This window comes from Plodia interpunctella, chromosome 11 (genome assembly GCF_027563975.2).
Source record: "Plodia interpunctella isolate USDA-ARS_2022_Savannah chromosome 11, ilPloInte3.2, whole genome shotgun sequence".
Lineage (NCBI taxonomy): Eukaryota > Metazoa > Arthropoda > Insecta > Lepidoptera > Pyralidae > Plodia > Plodia interpunctella.
The window spans coordinates 10,493,608-10,519,455 of NC_071304.1; the positions used below are offsets into that span (position 1 = coordinate 10,493,608).

General features: G+C 39.9%; 2 protein-coding genes across 6 annotated transcripts; one reads left to right on the top strand and one right to left on the bottom strand.

Annotated features, from left to right (window-relative positions):
• Positions 1–1,749: 1,749 nt before the first annotated feature.
• Atg18a (Autophagy-related 18a) lies at positions 1,750–17,870 on the bottom strand. 4 transcript variants are annotated; one of them, XM_053752125.2, is made up of 10 exons: positions 17,503–17,870; positions 15,402–15,563; positions 13,410–13,500; positions 11,066–11,260; positions 10,719–10,852; positions 10,529–10,652; positions 7,532–7,716; positions 7,221–7,357; positions 5,371–5,427; positions 1,750–4,053 (listed from the first exon to the last, which is right to left on the bottom strand). In XM_053752125.2, the coding sequence occupies exons 1-10, from the start codon at positions 17,577–17,579 to the stop codon at positions 3,905–3,907; spliced, it is 1,311 nt and encodes a 436-aa protein (XP_053608100.1). In that variant the 5' UTR covers positions 17,580–17,870; the 3' UTR covers positions 1,750–3,904. The 4 variants fall into 4 exon arrangements, with proteins under 4 accessions (XP_053608100.1, XP_053608099.1, XP_053608102.1 ...); XM_053752124.2 differs by having other exon boundaries at positions 1,750–4,074; XM_053752127.2 differs by lacking the exon at positions 5,371–5,427.
• A 1,563-nt stretch (positions 17,871–19,433) lies between these two features.
• Positions 19,434–23,062, top strand: LOC128673824 (uncharacterized protein). 2 transcript variants are annotated; one of them, XM_053751944.1, is made up of 6 exons: positions 19,434–19,698; positions 19,774–19,910; positions 20,954–21,087; positions 21,939–22,082; positions 22,408–22,524; positions 22,841–23,062. In XM_053751944.1, the coding sequence occupies exons 1-6, from the start codon at positions 19,622–19,624 to the stop codon at positions 23,021–23,023; spliced, it is 792 nt and encodes a 263-aa protein (XP_053607919.1). In that variant the 5' UTR covers positions 19,434–19,621; the 3' UTR covers positions 23,024–23,062. The 2 variants fall into 2 exon arrangements, with proteins under 2 accessions (XP_053607919.1, XP_053607921.1); XM_053751946.1 differs by having other exon boundaries at positions 19,439–19,698; positions 22,788–23,062.
• Positions 23,063–25,848: the final 2,786 nt, after the last annotated feature.

The following is a 25,848-nucleotide window of genomic DNA, read 5'->3' on the forward strand; positions in this document are numbered from 1 at the left end:
TCATATTTTATTTTAGTCATAATAATGGTTGTTGGAACGAAGTTCCTTATCATGATTTAAATCTTTTTATCTGGAAATAAAAAGGTATAAAAATGTTTTTTGTTTCGCATCACATATAAAGGAACTTCGTTCCTTCCCGACCGCATGTTCGTTATTATTCGATGGAAGCTCTCAGTCAGCTTCTGATGTTTCCAACATTCACGTATTACGTCAAGACGATCTGCACGGCGTGAGTACGTATAGATTGGTTAGTATGGATATCAAATTTTACAAGGAAACTTACCGACCAATTTGTACATCCAGAGTCCGAGATCTAGGCGACGACGACCTCCGTGGCCGGACTGCAAATTTGTTAGGAAACATGAGGCCCTACATACACAACTGATAAATAGAAATAACATAATAGAGACCTTAAACATCCTAGAAAAACCAATCACTAAAATGAAACTAGTCTCAAACAGCCCCCATCATATGGCTATAAAAATATATAGCCATGTCCCGAATCATTTAAAAAATATAGAAAATATTCAATATTTGTAAAAATCTAAAAATATATACCTTATTAATAAAAGAAATTTTTGAGTTGTGAGTGATTTGTTCCTATATATTTATTTATTTAGGCGGCTCCTCAGACCAGATGTTCAGATTGAGGAGCCACTTTTACATTGATATATGTACCCTTGGATGTGTTGATGTACAAATTCCAGAATAAGTCGTACAAAATGTCTTTCATCATGTATGGGGGTTAAGTTTCCATTTAAAATCTGAAGTGGCTCTCAATCTATAGACGTACATGTACGTATACGTACCTGGCGCAATGGTCGCGCCCGTCCGCTCTCTGGAGGTCCTGGTTTCGGTTTTGTGTTAGTGTCCATCGGACCCGCGATACGAGCTTAGTGTGGGCCGTTAAGTCTAATCGTTATAAACACAATCCACTTAAAAATTCGTTCAGTATTAACCTTAACCTTTGGAGATGTTATGAACGAGATGTGCCTTATAAGATTAATTAGCCTAGCCTTTGTTTTATAATATGTAAGGATACATCACAAATAGTCGGCGGGAGGCGTCGCGGCGTCACTTGAATAAGATAGTGCTGTCTCACTCGCACACACCCTACATGAGCAACTGATAGACGACTGCCCAAGACACAAGAATACTGTAGCCTAACTAGACAATGAGCTCGCGTGCCAACGTTATAATCACCATCGGCAGCCCTTTGTATCCCACTGCCGGTTATAGGTCTCTCTCAATTTATGCCACTCACCCCTTCGATATCACCAATCAATATATGTAATCATAAATAATGAGCATTATCGAGGAAATCTTTGCAAAATATAAATGAAACCAGTTGTAACTCTTGCATACAACATTATTATTTGTATCATAAAACGATCCGTCTCGGCTCGGTTAAAACCATAATAAATTGTATGTACTCTTAATCCTTCCTCAGGAGTCACACTATGTTTTGGTCAAATCTGTATAAAAATCCGCCCATTACTTTTTGTACTTTATTGACTCTCGGAATATCCGATTCTTGAAATATTAGATTTTCAAAATAGCAGATTATGAATATAGGAAAAAGTTTATCACATTCTTACAGGCCGACGCGAAAGGGGGACTTTTGTGAACGTCACCCGACCCCCGTTCAGGCAAAATGTTCATGACATCTCTCTCCCTTTATACTTCTATTTAGTGGACTTATAACTATAAGGCAGACCAATCGTTGGAGATGAAACAAAATACACGAAGTGAGATTTTGTAAAAATATTTATTAATTATAATGTATTTACAATATTGTGTCTAAGCTGTCGGCGACGCTGAGCCGGCCGCGGTCGCGACGGTAGTAATACCGCTGCGACACCTTACTCTATTAGATCGGGCCAAATAGTTTTGCAGGAGAAACTACACTCATTTCCTCCTTGTTCGCGATAGACTTTTAATGATATTTTTCTGACGAAGAAGAAAGCAGTTCACCAAACAATACTGCAGCGACTTAAAAAGCAATTCATTAGTTAGGCTTTCTGAAAACATTTTGACCCACCCAGTATCTGTCAAAGCAGATTTAAAAAGATGAAGAATACAACAGCGCTTTAGTTGTTATTCGCGTGGAGATAACAGCGACAATAATAAAAATGTATTTATAAAAATTCAAATATCTTTTGACAGTCTGAAAATGTGCTAATTCTTAAAGGATCCGTAACCATTTCCTCCATTCTTGGAATATCGAAGCTATACACTCGTGTTTTATCTTACATTTATCTACGAGACAATTGGAATACAATACAACTGGCTGCCAGATGTCCTAGAGGACACAGTCGCCAGAAGACAAAACTATTTAACTGCTTTAACATCTATTTTGATGTTCAAAATGATTACACGGATCACAGTTTACTATAACTACACACCACCGTCACTTCACGCATATCCACGATATAACACGTTATGACAGCTCCTTGGCCAATAGAAAAGCAGGACCTATAATGTGATTGCCGTTTAGCCGTTTAGGCGCCGAATATCTAATGGAATTCAACATAATGGTCCAGAAGGATTCGAAAAATTTCTCATTACGGTGAATGGGTTTTCCATCATTACTAGAATCAAGATTTGGATTATTATAAGAAAAAAAAAATGCTTAACCAATTTAAATCAATAAAATATAACTCGTAATTTAAATGAATTTACTTAGGACTTAAGAGTGATGAGATGACTACATGATAAATATTGAATATTCTGCGCCTAAACAGCAATGCAAGCGTGTTCACGTCGGTGAAATATTTACGTTCTGACGTTGTATAGTCCGCACGCAGCTCGCGGCTGCCCTGCACCGCAATGTTTACAATCTGCTGAGTCGCTCGCTTGCTCATATCTCGATCTACACGTATATATCTCATTTACGTTAAAACTGCAAAAAAGTTTAGGGTATCTAATGGTGGATGTTACTCTGCCGTTAAAAGCAAGAAGTACAACATTTAGTAAAATCCTAAATGTGTTTTGGGCTCGGATTAATTGTAAACTGCATATATGTATAATAAAAAAAATGTGTGTGCCCGAATGTGCGCGAGCGCAGCGCCTGGAGGCCGCGAGCCGTGCTGAGCGTGCGCGACGCACACGTCGCTAATATATATCAATAATGCCTATATACATTTTTTTACAATTTGGAAATAAACCATTGGTACAATAAGTATTTAAAACTAATTACAGAAGAGACGGCGACCGGAAGCGCGAAAAATATTTTTGTCATGTTAAAATACCTAATTTTACAGGTTTTATGATAGGAATTGTACCTACATATTACATGATATAATAGTGACAAAATCTTCCTCTTCGTATGAAAAGTCTTAACTTTAATTAACTTAAAAAAAACAAAATCTTGTACTTATTCGAATATGAAATTCTATAACGCCCGGTCGCCAAACATCAATAATTCGATACGCAATTATTTACAGGGGCGCGCAGGTGTACTCTGTAAGGATATCAATTCACATATTACATATACATGTGAAAGGTCATGACTTAAATTTTCTGTGCGCTGTAAGATCATTGCTTCGTTCACCGAGGTAAAATCATGTAGGACATGGCCCACAATGAATGAGTGTTAGAAAATCTAGTACTTGCCATTTGGATGTGACTGTCTTTTATTTTTAAATCATGCATATTATTGCGTATTTATTGTAATTATTAGCAAATATCTTAATAACAATCTGTTTCAAAACTAACTATTTATGAGAGTACACCGGGGCCTAGACAGAGTTTCAACAAATAGTTCCTTCGCCGTGAATTTGGAAGTAAAACTCGTGATATGATCTTGTACTTCCCGCGGATTTCGGTCGAGCCTCGTCTTAATGTTTGATCAAGATATCGGCCAAGGAACAATTGTCGAAAGGCAGTAGACGGCGTGGTCGCGCTACTGGTCCTGCGGCGGCTGCGGCTGCGGCGACTGCGGCGGCGCGGCCGAGCGCATGGGCGGGAAGTGCTTGTGGTCGCGGAGGTCGAAGGGGCCGCGGGGGGGGCTCCCCTCCAGCGCCGCGCCCAGCTCCGCGCCGCGCGCGGACTCTGCGGGCGCGAGGGCGTCAGCTACGTCGAGGTCAAGTATACGACTTCTCAAATTCATCTCGACTTGTAAGCTATTAGTCTATTTGTGCACGAACAACACAGACAATGACCTAGTGCAAACTAAATCCGCAATTTATCAAAACGAGATGAAAATATGTTTCGTAAAATGAACCAGAGAAAAATCATTCAAGAGTCGTTGTCCGTTTTTTTTGTACGATAAATAAAACTTTCTTCGTACGAGTTTCGTGCAATTTGGGAGTGTGTCCCGGTAGGTGACGTCCGTCGCCGCTCGCGGTAGTTCGCTATCTCACTTGCACCATGTAAAAATATACGCATATGTAACGTTAGATAAACGAAATAAAATAAATGCTTATTGCATGAGTATTATTTTATTACTTGATTCTTATTATTAACAGTAAATTGCATCGTGCTAGTGATTAATCGGCCAGCCGCGAAAACAAATGAAGGTAGACGTCGGATCGCCAAGGCCCAGAAAGTTGTACTAGTTAAGAAATGTTTAATTCAGATGCTATTTGAATTGACATTGCGTAAAGATTCGATATCTAACTTCATCTGCGAAACGCGAGCGACGACGGAATGTGATGTTGCGAGAATGTAAAGCGTTAATCGTAACGATCGTTAATAGAAGAAATAATGGAGATTAAGGAATAAAAGCATAACCACAAAAATAATTAATCAAATCAATGTTTTATACAATCGTATGATCATTGGCAAATATCTGGTGAACAGATCGCGCCGGTCGTATCACTGTGAGCGATCGGTCGCGGGTCAAATAATAAACAGAAGCTAATAATGTAAAGCAGATAGAATGTAATAACAAAGCTAAGGGGAGGGCGCGGGCGCCGCGCGCGGCCACGAGACCGCGCGCCCGGCGCTCGCCGCCGCGCCCCCCACCCGTGGGCCCCACCCCCCGCACCTTAACACGTGCCACGTGGCGTGTCCACGCTGACTGTTTATAACGTACCCAATCTTTTTCCATTGTTACAACATTCTCCAATTTTATTTTAATTGTAATGTATTATTATTTATTTCCGGTCATTTTTATATTTGCTACCCTTAATTCATCATTTTGGTAGTAGTTCCTTATAATTATTTTCTCAATATAATCGCACAATCCGGTTTTACTATTTATGGTCAGACAAGTGTATAATTTTATTGCTATTTTAACAAAAGGATGCCGAATTATTACTTTTAAAATAAATAAATATACATATATATACAATACACAATAAAATTGGGATGGTAATGAGGTAGAGTGGTGTGTCGGTGGAGAGGAGGCGGGCGAGCGTGGAGTACCTGTGAGCGCGGAGTCCCGGCCGCGGAGGGCGCCCGCGTAACACCGGCCCGGCGCCGCTGCGGCCAAACAAACTGATGTACACTCACACACCACCTACCACTGCTCTATCACAGATATATACATACGTTATAATACAACAATTGGATATTGTCATTTGAAGGTTTTTAACTCGTTGCGATGTCAATGAAAAGTGACTATTGGTAAACCTTTGAAAATTAATTTAATAACTTGATTTTTGTATCAAATAATTAAAATAGTCAAGTAGCTACCGTTTGAAAACTTACATGGATAGAAATACTGGCTTTAGTTTTAATATAAAATAGAGTGTATAATCCGTTTGATCCCAACTGATCCCTATCTTTAACTGAAGGATTAAATGGATGGGAGAAGCTTCGGAGCGGAGACGGGAATGTCCGGCGGCGGCGGGCGCCGCGGCCGACAGCGGCCGGGCGTCGCGCCGCGGCCGATTTACTTTTTGGCGAACACAATCTTATAGACTATCTTTGGAATAAATCTTATTCTAACAGAATATTCATAAATATGGTGTGACTCGAGTCGTCGGTCTATCGTTATTTTGTAAGTAAAAAAGTTTCTTCTGAATTTATTAAAATGATTTTGACATATAATGCTTACAACAACTTATGACTATTTTGTCGAAGACGACTTGATTCACATCTAGTTTACCTGTTGTTTGCTTCAGGAAAGTGTCCTATAGTCAGCTTTGTCGCTCTTACAAGAAAACAGGCTTCCTACTAGCACAACGATCACTATGACCTGATTCTAACTTTACGCTGTTTAAATACATAAACGAAATAATTGCCGTTAATAATAAAGAAGAATCCAGCCGAGTGCGGCCGGACTCACGCGGAGAGCTTCTTGTAAGTAGTTGCCCATTTTCACCGACCGATTTCTGCGCAGGGGCTTTTGAGGAGTGTAGATTTTTACATTGAATATTTTAAGTAAATCCTTACTAGAATGGACATTGGACTTCCTAGCCTGTATAGATTAATAAATTGCAATTTTGAAATTTGTATCTGCACGCGCATCATGCGTAATCTACACGACCGTTTATTGAAATGTTTTGTGAAGGTATCTTACATACCGGATTAACATCTAAGATACCTCGAAAATTTCTGGAATTCCCATCGATTTACTTGAAATCTGGAGTATAACATCTTATATACTTTTTATCACGGAAAATTGTAGGAAAATCAAATAATAAACTTAATAGAACAACCAAACTATATAACAAGAATATACTATATAGCGCCTTGGCAAAAGTTGAACATTTTGACTATGTAGGTACTATGTTGTACTATTAGAAAAAAATATGTATAATAATAATGGTAAGCCCATCCGGCGTGATAGTGACCAACGCTGTTCAAATTAGTTTCTTTGACATTTCTTCTTAGCAGTGGTCGTTCCGAATTGCCAGTAGTTTGTAGCTTTTGAGAAATTACTATGTAATATAAAATTTGACGTGAGAAAGTACCTGTGAAGGTCTAATTTCTGAATAAATAATAATAATCTTTATTTCAGACCATGTCCATATCGTAATCATATATTAAATCGAGTGAAATTATAAATAAATGATTTCATGAATCTGATATGGAACCTGAGACTAGCACTATAGCTTATATCAATGATGGCAAAGGATTGTTTTTATGTCCACTTTATTACTTTTTCATCACAATCCTATGGATCGTTGAATCGTTGGCTTATCGGTCTTCACTAATGTAATTCGTTAAGTCGACGCGCTACGAAGAAGAACGCGAGTTAAGAGTTTTTGAGATCGGATGCATTAATTTGAGTTGGCATGGAAGATCTTCCCACTGGACAACACACGTACCTGCGTCGGGCGGCGGGCGCTCCAGCAGCCGATGCTCCCGCAGCAGCGCACACTGCCCGCCCTCGCCCACGTCCAGCGCGTACACGTACAGCACGCCGGCCGACGTGGCCACCAGCAGCCGCGGCGACTTCGACACGCTGCAACACACCCGTCCTTCTCTGAATTTTTCATCTACGCAATAGCGGAGCCTCACTTTTGCCTTAGGGAACAACCTTTTCTCGCAAGAGTGATCATATTTTTGTTCGTTAGTAAGACATTTTCATTAGTAAATTAATCTAATAACTGTCGCACTCGCTTCAGTGTGAGCGTACCTGGTGATGGCAGCCATGGCCCGCTTGGGCGCGGCGGGCAGTCGCGCGGCGGCGGCAGCGCGGCCCTGCGCTAGCACGCCCTGCACGTGCGCGGGCAGCAAACCCGCGCCCGCGCGCGCCGCCGACTGCAGCCAGCCCAGCCAGCCCTCGCCCTCCTCCGCCACCACCTCCGACTCCACCGCCTCCTGCCCGACAGCGACGACTTCTATTCTCATTTCTTATTTTATGCGAATCGAGCGCTACATAACTCTGATCAGTGATTCTAAGGAATACTGAATGTAATAATAAGTGTTCAATACGAAATGATACGAACGCGTAACATGCTAATAGTAGACTGCCTTTCCATCATCATTCTTAGCACAGCTGTGTGCATTAGCACGCATCCTTAGCACACAGCATTAGCACGCATCCTTAGCACACAGCATTAGCACGCATCCTTAGCACACAGCATTAGCACGAATCCTTAGCACACAGCATTAGCACGCATCCTTAGCACACAGCATTAGCACGCATCCTTAGCACACAGCATTAGCACGCATCCTTAGCACACAGCATTAATCCTTAGCACACAGCATTAGCACGCATCCTTAGCACACAGCATTAGCACGCATCCTTAGCACACAGCATTAGCACACATCCTTAGCACACAGCATTAGCACACATCCTTAGCACACAGCACTAGCACATATCCTTAGCACACAGCATTAGCACGCATCCTTAGCACACAGCATTAGCACGCATCCTTAGCACACAGCATTAGCACGAATCCTTAGCACACAGCATTAGCACGCATCCTTAGCACACAGCATTAGCACGCATCCTTAGCACACAGCATTAGCACGCATCCTTAGCACACAGCATTAGCACGAATCCTTAGCACACAGCATTAGCACGCATCCTTAGCACACAGCATTAGCACGCATCCTTAGCACACAGCATTAGCACGCATCCTTAGCACACAGCATTAGCACGAATCCTTAGCACACAGCATTAGCACGCATCCTTAGCACACAGCATTAGCACGCATCCTTAGCACACAGCATTAGCACGAATCCTTAGCACACAGCATTAGCACGCATCCTTAGCACACAGCATTAGCCCGCATCCTTAGCACACAGCATTAGCACGCATCCTTAGCACACAGCATTAGCACGAATCCTTAGCACACAGCATTAGCACGCATCCTTAGCACACAGCATTAGCACGCATCCTTAGCACACAGCATTAGCACGCATCCTTAGCACACAGCATTAGCACGAATCCTTAGCACACAGCATTAGCACGCATCCTTAGCACACAGCATTAGCACGCATCCTTAGCACACAGCATTAGCACACATCCTTAGCACACAGCATTAGCACACATCCTTAGCACACAGCACTAGCACATATCCTTAGCACACAGCATTAGCACGCATCCTTAGCACACAGCATTAGCACGCATCCTTAGCACACAGCATTAGCACGAATCCTTAGCACACAGCATTAGCACGCATCCTTAGCACACAGCATTAGCACGCATCCTTAGCACACAGCATTAGCACGCATCCTTAGCACACAGCATTAGCACGAATCCTTAGCACACAGCATTAGCACGCATCCTTAGCACACAGCATTAGCACGCATCCTTAGCACACAGCATTAGCACACATCCTTAGCACACAGCATTAGCACACATCCTTAGCACACAGCACTAGCACATATCCTTAGCACACAGCATTAGCACGCATCCTTAGCACACAGCATTAGCACGCATCCTTAGCACACAGCATTAGCACGCATACTTAGCACACAGCATTAGCACGCATCCTTAGAACACAGCACGCATCGCTTCGTACAAAAAACAAAGCTTAGTAGAACAAATCAATGTAATTGGTGGATTCAAAACCTATCCACAGCAACGTAGCTAAGCTATCTTTGGTGGAAAAGCAGCCTTACCCTTGATCTTGGTCCCTTTTTAATAGACGTTACCAAAATGCCAAAATATTTGGGGAAAGCCCTCAACAATAGTTTATGTCTGAAAGAATTTCATCCAAAATAGTAATAACGTATAATATTACAGTAGTAACGCACTTTTTATGATACGTCATTTTCATATTATCATGAATATCTCTTTTTCTCTATCGTAAATCGATCTAATCTCAAATCGATTTTCGGACATAAATTTGTTTATTATCATAGGCGGTGGTGGTGTCATTACACCACCACCGCCATTGTTAAGACCCCCGCCTGTGGATCGAAAGGTCCCAGGTTCGATCCTACTCGCGCCACATGAGTTTGTATATCAATCTGACTCATGTTTTTATCAACCGCCACTTGCTTCCGGTGAAGGAAAAACATTGTGAGGAAAACTGCACACTTGTTGATTATTAACTTGTGTGCAAACCACTTCATTAATAATTCCATGAAAGTTGTTACGTGTGTTTCATTCCATGTAATGACCATGAGCCTCAGTCATGAGGAATACGACCATGAATTTTGAGATTATCACAGGAACAGCAACAAAAAAATATTTGAAAATAAGTACGTATTTTTATTGTACACTAGCTGCGCCCCGGGGCTTCGCTCCCGTGGGAATTTCGGGATAAAAAGCATGTGTTATTCCAGGTTATTTTCTACCCGTGTACCAAGTTTCATAACAATCGATCCAATAGATAATGCGTGAAGAAGTAACAAACAAACTTATTATATATAACTTATATTTATTATATTTATAATATTAGTTGGGATTGAATTATTTAATATACTCAAGGTCTACATCGTTGTGTTCCGGTTCGAAGGGTGAGAGAGGCGGTGTGACTACATATTTGCTCTTATCGATATTTTTATCTTCGAAAAATTATAAAACGTGTCTGTACCAAGTAGCACCACTCAATATTTAGTAATTTCTACCACTTAATAATTTCTAATTAGTAACCTCTTTCTAATTAGTAAAATGAGATCCAAATCGTGAGTCATAATATCGTGAATGGTGACATAGATTGCCTAGCCAGTGTACCTGCAGCCGGAACACGTGCACGGTCTCGGTGTTGGAGGCGGCCGCCAGGTAGCCGCCGCACGCGCTGAACGACAGGCACGAGATGGACACGCAGCGCTTGACGCCGCGCCGGAACTCGTACAGCCTGCGACAGACGGGGTCTGAGTGGCGGGTCTGAGTCCGGGCGAGAGCTGAGCGAGGCGGTACTCACCTGGTGCGCTCGGGCACCGCGAACACGCGGATGACGGTGCCGCGCTCGGAGGCGGTGGCCAGCCGCCGCCCGCACATCGACCACGCCAGCGCCGCCAGCGGGCTGTCGTGCGCGCTGATCACACATTTCGCGTTCTACAATAGGATAGAGGACACATTGTAACCACAGCTATGGCAAGGAAACTAATAAGATAAATCGTAGATATATTTTTTTGGGAATCGAAAATCAAAGGTTTGTTTTTTTAACTAGAGCACAAATTGGAACCCAAATAAGAACAATACAAGTTTATTGGTGTGCTGCGCAAGTAGGCTAGACGAAGTGATGACGCGTTGAGATGTAGCACTGACCAGATGCACGGCGTCGAAGATCTGCACCTCGCCGACGGCGCTGGAGCCGGGGTAAGCGACGTAGCAATGTTCGACGCAGGGCGACAGCGCGCACAGCCCGCGCGGGTTGGGCGGCGTGTCGCGGATCGTGTGCAGGATCTTCATGTCGCGGATGTTGTGGATGTGCAGCGACTCCTCCAGGCACACGATCAGCCGCTGGAAACACACAAACACACGATCAGCCTGTGAAAATAATAAAACACCATAACATATTGCGAAAGCTCACAATGTCCTTGCAACAATTTGCATCCAATAGGTTGAGTTAGCAGTGAACTAGCTGTGCCCTTCGGAGTCAACGTGGCCGTCTTACACAGAAACCATTTAAACTACTTTTTGAGCTTTATTATGTTAGTAGAAATAACAGATTATAATTAAAAAGGAAGAATGCCTATTCTGAGGTAGTTAAGGTCCAATACAACAGTACCTGGTGATCCTATAGGATCACCCATGTGTTTATTTTTCGTCCGTCTGTCACAGCCAATTTGCTCCGAATCTACTGGACCAAATCAGGCACAATGTGGTAAGACGACGTAATCTTATGACCCAAATACAGACGTGCGGAGTGAATAAATACGAGGGCTGCCTTTCAAGTTTTGTCGTTTGCAAACCCGCAGCGATTATTAAAAAAGAAAACGTTAGCTATTCCTCCTTTTTGAATTTAGAATTCGAAAACAAAAGAATGTTTTGATTTTTGATTAGTCGAAATGTTTTATTATTATTATTTTTATTTCATGGCTCCATCGTTCGTCAAAACGATGATTTTGTCAAGGTTGAGATTGACACGGAATATAATAAGCGTCTGTTCAAAGGTGACAAGCCGGTTGTCAAAATGGAAATGTCAAAGGAAAATATGCGCGCGATAATTTTCTACAACTTTCAATGACGACCTCGGTGGCGCAGTGGTAAAGCGCTTGCCTCTGAACCGAGAGGTCCAGGGTTCGATCCCCGGTCGGGTCATGATGGAAAATGATCTTTTTCTGATTGGCCCGGGTCTTGGATGTTTATCTATATATGTATTTGTTATAAAATATAGTATCGTTGAGTTAGCATCCCATAACACAAGTCTCGAACTTACTTTGGGGCTAGCTCAATCTGTGTGATTTGTCCTAATATATTTATTTATTATTTATTAATTAATGGGGATTAACGGGACTTCAGTGCTTTGAGGAGATCACATCTGTATTTAGTGATGCAGCACTGTCTTAGGACTGTAGAACATTGGTATTTAGAATTTCAACGTGGGCACTGTAGTATCAGTGACAAGCCATGCGAAGGTCGTCCAAAAACCGCCATGCCACAAGAAAATGTCGACGCCATGCGGCAGCTAATCGTCGAAGATCGTCATGTGACATACTGTGAAATAGAGGCATCGGCACTGTTTGTTTGCCACAAGAAGTCATCACAGAATTTCGAAAAAACATTTCAAACACATTTTTAGATCACCCGCATTACAGTCATGACTTGAGCCCTAACGATTCTTTTTTACGTTCTCTAAAATTAAGCAGTCTTCGTGGTAAACGTTTTAGCTCACCCGAAGAAGCTGTCGACGCATACAAATCGGCCATTTTGACTACCCGCAATTCGGAGTGGAATGTTTTGAAAACTGGTTTGAACGCATGCAAAAGTGTATAAAATATCGCGGAGAGTTCTTTGAAAAACAATAAACGGTAATAATGTATTAAATTATCTTACTTTCTTCAAACGACATAACTTAAAAGGCAGCCCTCGTAAGGGTGATTTAGGGGGGGTAAAATATAGTTTTGTTATTATTAGTAAAATAAACAGTTTCGATGTAATTTTTCTTTGTTCTCTGCTCTAATGCAAAATTATTGGTTCGAGAAAAATTAGGTCTGATATATGGCTCTAGTGGTTTTAAATTTAATTATTTAGAGAAATTTTGGACAGCTGGCTTAGCGATTTTACGCCGGCTCCACACTGTCGTCGAACAGTTTGCTGCAGGTATACATTGCTGGTTTTTCATTGCGGTTAAATTTATTTCCATAACATTGTTTTTATAAATATTTAAAACATCGAAGATCTGGCACATCTGATATGGCATTCATAGAGATTAGCTAAACTGTATAATATAGTATATAAAGAAATTTTTTAATCTCTGATAATTTTGACTCCTTACCAATAATTGACAGCCACGCGAACGAATTCGGGGGCATCGGCTAGTTACTAATAAATGTTTTTTTGAACCATTGAACTGCAGGGACATTAATTATGTCGCGTTGCGACATATTGGCGCATTGTGACGCGGGTGATGATCGCGAACGGCCCATGGCAGGTCGCAAGTACTCACGGAGCGGTTGAGCTTGACGGCGAGGATGGTGTTGCTGTAGCTGTAGTTGCAGATCTCCGTGCCTTTCTTGTAGTGGCACACTATCAGCTTCCTGCAACCGACACAAGGCTGCTATGATCTTCTGTTTACAGGAAACGTTTATCTATGACTAGTCCTTGGCAACATTGGCACTATATTACAGAAGCTCATCAACCTCTGGCTCCAATGATATTGCATTTGCATTTTTGTGGCCACCATTTTCGGTTTTGTAAATTGTGGCAACTGTAGCCAATAGAAAACTAGTTACAATACTTTCTAATGAAAAAGTATTCGGTAAGAAATAAATGTTTTTTTTTTTTAATGTGACGATTGTGCACTATTAAATGGAAGTAGGTAGGTACATAGAATCTAGACTAAACATACCACCTAATTTGCCACAGCCATGTTAATGTGATAGTGGAGGATTTCAAACCTCTAAAGAATTTAAGGCAATATGACATTAATATTAGCTCCTTTTATATCACAGTCAATATAGTTATCAGAAGTACCTCATGGACGAAATTGTACTAATGAGTGTGGAGGAACAAGGATCTGCTCGGAGATCTGTAAGAATTTTCTATCTATCTCGAAGGGAAACAAGCGAATATTTATATGAAACAGTGCTTTGTTTGTTGATAGGTGATATGATGTAAATTTGCAAAGATTTATTTAATAACAAAACAAGCAGAGTACGGTATTGAACAAAAGAACTTTCGAAATGGAAAAATCATTATAGATGCTTATTGTCCGACAGATAGTACCGTGATAACGGAATTCACTCACCCATTTAATTCCAATTTCATTAACTTTTGGTTAAGTATTCTAATTTAAAATCCTATTAATGTAAATGACATGTAGGTTATGTCAAGATCATTAGAACATAATAGAATCATTTAGTAACGTGTGGTTTAAACTTTAATTGCTACAACGAAGACCAATAAAATGAAAAAAATATTTTTACTTAATACAACAAAAATGAGAACTTCATGAGCTCAATCAGTTTATAGAAAGTTTGACCTGCAAATAATAAAATGATACATCCTCAACATTGGATTAACCCGAGACTTTGCCTACCCCGCCCCCACGTACGTGTGCAGAGTGGCGTTTGGCAGCGGCCGGAGCGTGAACTTGGCCGTGGAGCCGTTACACAATCGTGACGTCACACGTGCGCCATCTGCCAAACTGCTTAACCCTGTTATGTCATTCCACGGTTATATATACTTTTACCATTTGCATTTAACGTTATTGTAGCGCTATTGCCGCGGCTTTTTAAAATGACGTCAATGACGCTAGACAATGCAATTTAATTCCATGCCGTGTAAACGACACACAAGTCTCTTGACTAACGCACGTTAAGAGCGATAAGCAGCGATGATGACGCCCTCACAAACGAAAGATTTTAATTGGTAAATTATTTAGTCACAGATAAGACATTTTACGACATATTTAAGTGCGTCACAGTGTGGCAATATGAATACATTGTTCTGCAAAAATGACAGAATATAGCAAAAACACTAACTCTCGAGCTGTCGTTCAATCGACGACCAGCCAACTTACCCACCTTCCCACTGAGTCTTCACACCAGTGTTAGGGTGGGGGAATAAATTCCCGACTTTAATGTCTGTTCTGAAATTAATTCAAATGTTCGCGAGTTACTTTCGTTACTGAATAGGTATAGAAAAAAGGTGATTTCATCATAGTTTCAGATCACGTTCGGATAGAGGTCACTGCATGGTGCGATGCGTCGCCTCGAGACGCCTACGCCGCGGGGCGACCCATGTTCTACGAGGACGACTCTAGACTTGTCATTACAGCCGATTTTTACAAACGTTTATTTAACTTGCAATGTACCTATGCGTCCCTATGTGTATGTGTATAATTATCAATAAAAAATATCAATTTTGAAGCAGATACACACATTTGAGTTTGCATTTCACTTCTCTCTGAATGTAATAACAACAATGTTTTGTGGACCTGGGCGCCTGTACTGTGACGATCGCGACCAGCGAGCTGCTGAACAGCCGGTCCACGAGGCAGGTGTCCTGCCCGGAGCGGCTCGCGTAGATTTCCTCGACGCCATCGTCCGGCGTCAGCGAGAACAGATGGTAGCCGTCGCTGCTGCCTGCTACTAGGGACCTGTTGACAATGTTACATTAATCATTTTCATTCTTCAATGGACGACATGCTAAGATTTGTGATAAATATGTGGAAAGAAACATAAATTAGTAGCTCTTTCCTCAATATTTCTAGATTTTGTTAGGCTTAAACTGTACTATATCAACTAGCTGTTGCTAGCAGCTCTGTGTATATATGCACACAGAGTTTTCATTTCAGTTGCTTCTTCTTCGAGAAGAAAAGATTTCAGTTACTTTCCAGTATCTCCGGGATTACTGCTCTGTTGAGGATAAGCATGAATGCAGGTAATTAATACGATGTTTCTGTATCAGATTAATTGGTAAAAATGGAATTAATCATAATTGTATCCAATTTCTTTATTATTGTATGTTTTATGCAAAAAAATTGCAAAGGCATAGGCACCATCTATTTTTAGTTAAGAAAATGAGTCTAAAGACATAATGCATCTATACCAAATTTAATCTAAATGGGCCTAGTGGTTTTGTTGTGAAATTTATAATATTAACATGGATTTCTCTGGAGACTATAAAATGACTCATTATTGTTTCGTGTCAAATCTAATTTTTTTTTATATAAATAGACTTGACAAGTGGATAGATATTTTTGTTTAAAATAAGTGCAATAATATCAATTAGGTGACATTATGAAGTGAATTGACAATAGAACTTCTATATCAACACTGCTTGATATAGACACATCAACTGCTGCAAAACTATTATTATTTGATAATTAAAATAATAAGTTGATGTATATTTGTCAGAAGGTGTTTGTTACACACACATTATGTATACAAACAGACACTTATTTGAATTCAGACTGCTTATCTGTTCGTAACTATTCACTTTAGAAACTAATATAGAAAATAGTATGCAAAAAACTATATTTAGATACTGCTAAAATCCCTGCCTTTAACACATTGTAGGTCCTTGTTCTAATAAACAAAAGGAAGATGAGAAAAATCATTATTTGTATTAATTCATGGTCACAACACTAGTGAAACACCTATTTACAGTACCTATGTAGCCATGATTTCAATGTCACAAAATTTTAACTGACAAACCTAGAGTTCTACACCACTTTCCATCTTGCAAAAATGAGTAGCCATTCTTTAAACTTGCATATAACACCCTAGACCTCATCTTTACCCATCAGCTTAATTTGAGATTAAATGTGCTCAAGTTATAAAAACAAAATCTACTAACTAACTATATATATGCATAAATATTAACATGAGCATAGTTGGGAACACAAACCATAAAAACATATGTTTTTCTTGAGCAACTTAGATAAATATAGTTGTATGAAACACATTTAATTGATTGGCTGAACTTTATTTGAAATCCCAAATGATAAAACAGCAGAACTGCAGGTATATTAATGCTATTGAAGAAACAACCATGAACCTCAAACTAAAATTATAGGCATATATTGCCAAAGTATGAAACAGATATTTTTGTATCTAACACAATTTAAGAGATGGATGGAAAAGACCAGAGATAGGGATACAAGCGAAGAAACTGGCCAGGCTTTTGCCTAGCAAAAAACACCTCCTTTGTAGTTTATTTATTCTTACTAACTTGATCAAGAAAATAAATAATTAGCTGGTAGTGGTATTATCACACACAAAAATTGCGATATAACACGTGGTCATAAGTGGGGCCTGCGCCCCAACCTAGCTCTGTACGAGTGCTAGCACTGCAGCCCCGCTGGACGATACAGTTACGCCAATGCTGGCAGTGACATATTGCATCACCGTGACACGACGGATAGCGCTCGCAGTCAAATTGACGATAATTCGTGACTGGCTGGATACGCTTTCGCAATCCGCGCCAAAGGAACCTTGAAGCTGTAGAGGTAACAGCTGTCCTTTCTGGAATACGAGCGCTCGGCTTACTCCATCACACAAAACGAAGCCTGACAATAGACTGGCGTTACTTACGTGCAGTCTTGATTGAATTGTACAAATATTCCTCCTGCATTAGTTCCCTCTGCGCTCTGCCCTGCTCCCAAACTCATTGGAACGTTCCAACGAAACAGATGTTTTAACTACTAAAATCTACACTCGACATGCACGCACTGCAATATGCACAATACACCTCGAAATATTAGTTTTTATAATATTATATCACTGTAATATTTGAAACTGAATAACAATAAAATCGTCACAATCACAAAAGCAAAATTTTGACACAAAGAACGACCTTGCTGTTGCTGGTAAAAACAAGCCCCCTCCCGCGCACAACAGTGAACACAACGCAAAACACAAAACACCAACACACACTGCACTGCGTTTGCTCGAGGTTTTGCTATGCATTGAATTGGCATCAGTGCTGCCAACTGCTAGATGTCCATGTACCCAGTTGCTAGCTATTTTCTAAAAAGTTAAGGCTAGTGAATAATAAAAAAAATACCAAATATTTATATAGGTACCTATCTAAAAATATTCATACATTAAATCAACTGCACTAGGGCTCTCTCGAAGGAATTTTGGAAGAAAAAGTACCCTTTATACTTTTTCGGGATATATTCTATACGTCTACCAAAACCAAAATCTGTCCCATCCATGGATTCAATAAGTACTTCGTTGTACGAAGTACCTACTAATTCCATGGTCCCATCTGTCTAAAAGCATAGATTTAGAAGGGACTCGGTCGGACTATCCAGAATTCATATGATTGTGTCAAATATAATCACTAGGACACCTAAAAATTGTATTTTTGCTATAAGGAGTATTACTGCACATTTATCCCGCCAGAGTACAGCACTATATGTTAGGTACACAAAAGCTGTGCCGCCTTTTGCTAATGTCGATTAAAACGTTTATTTTAGAGTACTTTATTAATGATTTCATTATGTAAGCATTCGTTCGAAAATATATAACAGTGTAGCACATGCGGGTGCAGAAATATTGGGAAAAATCGTTTTTCATAAGATAAAAACTCTTCGAAAACTATGGAATACGCCTCACGCTGTAAAATTTTCGAGCCAGTAAATGGTCGAAAAGAAGCTGGGAACACTTCACAGGTGAAGACTTATTAAAATATGGACTTCATATAGGTAAGATTTTCAGTCAAAATCAAGTTTATGACCACAGTTGAACAAATAATGCAGAACATAACCTAAAATAGTTTTCAGGATAGTCCACTAAATCCTTCCTTTTTCCTTTAAACTCGCACCACGATTGCGTATTAGTAGAAGGTATTTTTGGTCGTAAATCTGCAAAAATATTGAACATTGGCGCTTTTTGCCTCCATTGGCAATGTTCGTTTTACCCTAGTTGTACCAGTAGCGCCATATGCGCTGAGCTATGCGTAATATGCCCTATTCGTATATTATATTTTCACAAACGAATGTTTAAACAATGAAAGGATTAATAAAGTACTCTAAAATAAACGTTTTAAACGACATAGCAAAAGGCGGCAAAGCTTTTGTATACCTGCCATACCTACAGTGCTGTATTCTGGCGGAATAAATGTGCAGTAATACTTCCTATTCCATGCTGACAACACGCTTAAGTGTCAAAATCATCGTTTTGGCGAACGATGGAGCCATAACAATCACATTGACTATCATAACAAAAAAACTTAGAATTTGATAATGTCATTTTGTCAAAATAATCAAATCATGAAAACTGTAAATATGCAATTTCTATTAACATTAGTTTTCTCCCCATTTATAATTATATTGGCAAAATTATACAAAATAATAATATCTACTTATAATTTTTATTTACTTTATCCGTATGTGTACATACGGATAAAGTAAATATATATTTATATTTTAAGTTACACACTGATCCGTGTTTCATATATCAACATATTATATTCCGTGTCAATCTCAACCTTGACGTTGGCAAAATCATCGTTTTGGCGAACGATGGAGCCATGAAATTAAAAAAAAAAACTTCAAAACATTAACATAACCACAAAATGGAGAGAATTGTTTTGTTCACCTTCACATCACTACTCATGCGACCAGAAAGAAGTTAAGATTCCAGAAACAAAACAAACACGTGAATAGCAGTGTGCTTAGTACAGAAGTAAACTAAAGACTAAATTATGGGTCGAAAAATACCTGCAAAGAAACATCGCGGAGTCAAAGACCCACTTCAGCAACAAGCTAAGCGAGATCAAAAGTATGCAGTTTTGAATCGTGGTTGAATCAAAATGTTGCTCAGTTTGTGATCTTCAATAAATAATTGTTGTCTTAGATTGAAGTCCAAGATCAACGCGCCGCCCTCGGACCCCGACGCGCAGCCCGTGCCGCGCTCGTTGACGGAGCTGTTTTCGCGCCCCGTCCGCACCCCCACGAAGAAACTTAAACGGAAACTCGCACTAGTTCCTGCCGGTACGAACGGCTCAGCTGTTATTCTGCCGCGCCAAAATATGGTTAGATGTTCAAATAGGTTAGGGGGTTGATGGGGAGGACCCACTGTCCTAGATTTATAGCGTGAAGAGCGACACCGAGGTTTTTATAGTGGGTTTGAGCCCCACATATACTCGACAGAAGCATATTAGCATTTCAGGGGGGATTCTCTCAATTTTGATATTGGTATATTAATATTTCATGATATTATTTCAGATACTTGAATGATTTGATTTGATGATATTTTTAATGATTTTAATTCTGAAAAATAATAATTTATCTATATATTATGCATTTCCACAAATGGGGCGTGCTCCCACAACCTACTACCTACACCATATTTAAGTGCGGTAAAAGAAGTACACTTTTACTATATGAATTTTCACCTTTACAATTTAAGTTTCATTTCATATTTTTATACAACTGGGTTGCTGGGTTAGTCTTAAGTGTACGGCCAGCCTTATGTTCCTCTTTGAAAGGAGTGCCAACCTGTCCTGAATAAAGGGTTAGTAAGTCTACCTCATCACTGGATGAACCTTACCTGGATGGCCACATTTATGTTTCTCTTTGAAAGGTGTGAGAATGGGTCCTGAATAAGGGGTCTTGTTTCACCCACAGTTATTCCCTTTGGTCCCCAGGCAGGAGTAAGTTTTCTAAATACTTCTTTTAAGGCGCAGTTGAAATAGTTTGTTGTAGTAGTTAGTTAATAATGTGTCACCCTGTTTGCCACCTTTTCCATTTTATGCTCACATTTAATGAACAGGCTTGCCTTACAAATATCCTAATCTTAACTACATAACTATATTAATGTGAATGTAAATTTGTTTGTTACCTCTACAATCTTGTTGAAATTTTGCATACATATAGTTTGAAGTATGGAGAACGACATAGCATCCTGTAAAATTAATGCGAGCAAAGGCTAGTATGTATATAAAGAATGATTTGTATTTATAAATTTAATTTACGGAAATTGTGGCGATAGTTATATTAATTTGGTGTTTGTAATGACATAACTGTTTCTCCAGCTGCAACAATGGGCAAAAGCAACCCAATATCGCGTCTTCGTAAGCTGCCGGGAGAATCCGGCCGAGGCTTTACTATGCGGATCAACAGTGCAATCCGGGCTCTGCATGACTCTGATGAGGCACAGGAATATCCTGTAAGTATTCTTTACCTTCTGGACCCTTCATTCCATTTACTATACTTATAAGATTTTCCCTTTGAGTATAATTTTGTGATTTTTGACTACCTAAGAAGTATAAATATTAATTTAAGCAGAATGTCATTGTGAATTCATTGATACAGACTTGTAGTAAGGAAGTAATAAAATCATTTATTTGTAAACTCTCGCGCGGGGGAAGGGGGGAGCGTGCGTGTTAGCATGATCGTGCCTTATATTTTCAGTTGCTATAATGACTATCATAATGTACATGGCGGAACAACGCTTGTTTTGCGTTCTTGTTTCCCCGCGCTTTAGATGCATTGAATTTGTTGTCAAAACAGTTGGACCGTTTGGAGACACCCTGCACTATATTTGGTTAGCTGCGCTTTGGAAGTCTACAGTAGACTTAAGTTATTTTTTGACGTCAATAGATGATGTATATAATCCTAAATTGAATAAAGAATTTTGAAATATGTTGCAGCTAACAAATGTATTTAATTTTCACCACGTCCACATGGAATTTAAGATTAAACTTCAGATTTTCAATTGGACCTTCAACAACTAGAAATTTACAGAGTTTTTACATGTAGTAAAAGCTCTGTAAATTTCTTAAAGAGATAAAACGTATTTTAGCTTAAAGTATGTTTTAATTCTAAGAACAAATTGTCTTTGTTTGACTAATCACAATAACGTCTTCGATTATACCTACTATTTTTATATATACGTAATGTAAAATCTGTATATTCGTAAGTTAAATTTGGTCAAAGAAATAAGATATCTCATATATATTTTTTTCAAATATCTCCTGTTAAAAAGGCCTTATAGATAGTATTATTCTCTGATTACAGCAAGATCTGGAGGAGGAGGACGCTCGAGGATCGCGCATAGCGGCGCTGCGCGAGCGCCGGCAGCGGAGGCGCGGCCGGCCGCCGCCGCCGGCGCGCGACTCGCGCAAGGACAGGGTCAAACTCAAGAAGGCAGCCGCTGCCCAGGTAATGTTGTTGATCAGAGAAGTCAACTCTTTTGTAGTTTTTGTCAAAGTGTTTTGTAAATTTTAATTAAAAGTTTTTGTAGAAATTTTTCGGTCTCAGTTGGTTAGTACGGTGGTTACCTAAGTGAAGTCTTTTTATCTTCCATTTGCGTCCGGCCGCATCTAGGTCTAGCCAAAGGGTGAACAGGATACACAGGTAATGTCTATCTGCGACAGGCTGCTGTCTAAACCTAGGTATGGCCGCATTTCAGGGCTTAGACGTAACAAATACAAAGAATTGAAGAAGAATTGGATGCTTTAATTGAGTGTGCCTCTCGCGTTGTCAGGCGGCGCTGGCGGCGCAGCGCGAGCGGCCGCAGTACGAGCGCGTGCCCTTCGGCGCCGTCAGCGCGGCGCCCCCCGCGCTGCCGGCGCCCCGCGGCGCGCCCCACTCCGCGCCCCGGGTGAGTATAACATACAGTAAGGACACCGCCCCGCGTCTTCCTCGCTCAGTCTCAGGCTCAGCGGGATTTCATTTGTTTTGACTCCCGAGCACTAACGCGATGCGTTTCAATTACAACTTAGACTGAGCGTATGGCTACTCGCTATTAAAACTCGAATATCCCATTTGTGGTGTGGTTTAGACCCACTGTTTCATAAAACTTAATGCTTTCCTTATCAAATGGCTTGAAGCAACAAGAAGACTAGATGCGTACATTCATTTCAGTCAAGTACAACTTTGATGCATGTACTCGTATGTATGTTGAATGGTGCCGGCAGCCGGGGCGCCGCGAGCTGCTGCTGAACGAGCTGCTGCGGCCGGGGACGGGGTCGGGGGCTGCGGCGGGTGTGAGGGGGACGCGGGACGCGATTGCGGACGAGCGCGAGCGCGCGCGCCGCGACGCTGTGGCCGCCTACCGCGACCTCAAGAAACAAAAACGGAAACAGGCTCCTTGTATTTAGTTTATAGTATGTTAAGAAATAAATGTTGTTTTTTGTTAACCAGTTTTTATATTACTTTATATAGTATCACTTCGTTGTCCGTCTGTCAAGACTCTTCCCTAGAACATATAGAGGCATCTAATGATAATTTACATTATTTGACATAAATTTCTACTCGACATGTTATAATTTTTCTGTAAAAAAAAGTTAAAGTGTAGTTTGTTCGACCAAATTTTCTTGAAATTTTACATAAGTACATGTAGTTTGAAGTATGGTGAAGGACATAGGGTACCTTTCGTCCTGGGAAATTAACGCAGGCGAATCCGCGGGCAAAAGCTAATACTAAATGGTACCAATAACCTACAATTAAAATACACATTAAAATGTAAATACACTCTTACCTAATAACACCCTTTATTTATAAATTGATTATTACACACTTGAGGATCGGACTGCTTACGTAAATTTCTACAATGTTGCGTTTTATGGAAAGAATAAATCCATACTATCCATAATTCCGTATCCATACTATTTACATACAGTATTATAAGTGAAAAAATCTCAAATCATACCTCTGCTGGGCCGATTTTGATGAAATTTGGAATAGATGTAGTTAATGACCTGAGTAATAAAGGCTCCCGTGGGTGAAGTTATGGGCAACTGTTAGTATTTTATATAAAAAAAACGTAGTGTTGTTTAGTATTGTGTCAAGCATACTTTTCGACGTCAAAGATCAATGAAGAATACATTTTGAAAAACTCTTGTACATACGTATCTTGAGTCGTGGGTTCAGCGAGGAGGCCGCGTTCGGCTCCGATCCGCAACAACCGTCCCGCGTGCATGTTATGTCATTATCAATATTGATTTGCAATTCTATAAATAAAGGGAAAACCGGTCAATACGAATACAAATTTGTAAGATCCAGAAGCTTACAAGCGGTTCACCTCAAAAGGCAAAAGTGAAATCCTAGGCAATGGATAATAGAATGAAGAATGGAATTACCTATGTAATGGATAATTTTGACTTACAAGTTTGGTATTTTCACACTGATGACCCGAATACTTTAAATAATTTATAATTATATTTAACAAAGCTACAAAGTAGTAGCATTGCGGAACGACCGTGGCTAAGAAAAAAGGCCAAAAGAAGCTTATTTAAGAAGTGTTGGGCCTCGCATGCCACCAGGCTTTGTATATATTTTTAATAAAAAATAAATAGGTATACGCATTAGATTGACCAAACGAAACACTTTTCATAAGAGATCGAGCTGACCAGTTCCCCCGGCAGCACCCGTCAGGCCTTCGATAGAGAGGGCCTCGACGTCGCCACCGGTTTGCACACTTAAATCAGTGGATCGCAGGCGTTCCAGTACGGTAAGGTGGCTTTGAGGATAACGTAAGATCGCGGAATAGACGCAGACGGAATTGAATCAAGTTTCCTTAATCAGGAAGCAATTAAGACTAACTTATGAGATGTCACAATTCTTGGTCAATAATTCCTAATTCTTTTGTTACAATGTAAAGTCGTGAGAGTCACGTGACTCGCTTTCTGTGCCGTCATATACTGGACACATCAGACTCCAGGCAACTTACATTTTGACTGCTGATTTATTGCAACAGCGGTGGCTCCAACAATATCCTGAGAGTATTTACGGACCGGTGGAATAAAAAAAATATAATTTAAAATTATATGTATGTCTCAGGCATATTGTAGAATCACCATCAACCATTTTACATAAATGCATTATTATTATTGACTGTGATCTGAAATCACAAGTGAATAAAAGACCAGAGACACTAACATTTTTTACGTGTATGTAATATCAATATCATGTTATGGGCCAACTGATTAAAATAGGACGCTACCAAAAACACCCGCGCTAATAACTTGTGTGTATAATGATATAAATGAGTATAATAAAGTTATTATGCTCGTCATCTATCGGGCAAAATACATTTAAAACAGGTTGTATCACTATTATATAAACGACAAAACATGTGACAGAAACGATTTGCCGTAAAACTGACTTTACGTAGTCTTGTCTTTTCGCACCTACTCTTAGAGTGTTATTCCTAATGACACGCTTTCTCTGTAACATCAGTTCTTTATTAGGTACCGTAAAATAAACGGGTTTCCATATTATATACCAATTCATACCCCGAAAAAAAAACGTAAGTACTTAACTTTCTTCCCTCGAGGACTGTTTTTCCGTAAATGGGCCTCTCGTTTGGGCCCTTTCTGCGTGAGAGTCTGCGCTGCTGCTGCTGCGGCTATGTATACACTGCTCGGAAAATTGAGTTGACCATGTCCAGTGTTGTGCTGTAGTGTATGTTGAGATCCTGAGAGAACACACTTGCTCCTATTCCATCGGTGTAAACTCTCACTTCGTCCGAAGCTTCCTCATGTAATGTAAACTTAGGTAATTCTTATTATAACAAATCTCTCAAATCATTGCCCAACAGTCACATGACATATGATATGTCCAGGCAATATTATATATATATTGGTTTCAATTTACATCGGCCCGGCATTCTTAATGTTATCACAACAAACATAAATATAAAATAATTATACTTATGCATATTCCTTGTAAACGCTCGTGAAATTCACCCTTGTACTATACTATATGTTTTGAATTCCGCTGCGGGCTATTATTAAATTGTACCTACCATACACAGTAATCAATTTAATTATCCTGTTTTATAAATAAGTACAGTACTGATACAATGTTAATTTTATACATTTTATAAATTTATTTTTTATTGAAAATTAATGTCGGACACTAATGAAGCGGTACACGCCGCGTTCAAACCCTTATGAAATTCGCCCTCAATAGTTTGGATTGG

Bases quoted from the DNA above. Each gene is read 5' to 3' on its own strand.
- Atg18a (XM_053752124.2), bottom strand. From the start codon at position 17,579: ATGAGTTTGGGAGCAGGGCAGAGCGCAGAGGGAACTAATGCAGGAGGA. The intron at 15,564-17,502 runs GTAAGTAACGCC...CATTGTCAACAG, and splicing joins CAATTCAATCAAGACTGCAC to GTCCCTAGTAGCAGGCAGCA. The intron at 4,075-5,370 runs GTACTCCACGCT...ACCTCGACGTAG, and splicing joins CCGGGACTCCGCGCTCACAG to CTGACGCCCTCGCGCCCGCA.
- LOC128673824 (XM_053751944.1), top strand. From the start codon at position 19,622: ATGGGTCGAAAAATACCTGCAAAGAAACATCGCGGAGTCAAAGACCCA. The intron at 19,699-19,773 runs GTATGCAGTTTT...TTGTTGTCTTAG, and splicing joins CAAGCTAAGCGAGATCAAAA to ATTGAAGTCCAAGATCAACG. The intron at 22,525-22,840 runs GTGAGTATAACA...TGGTGCCGGCAG, and splicing joins CGCCCCACTCCGCGCCCCGG to CCGGGGCGCCGCGAGCTGCT.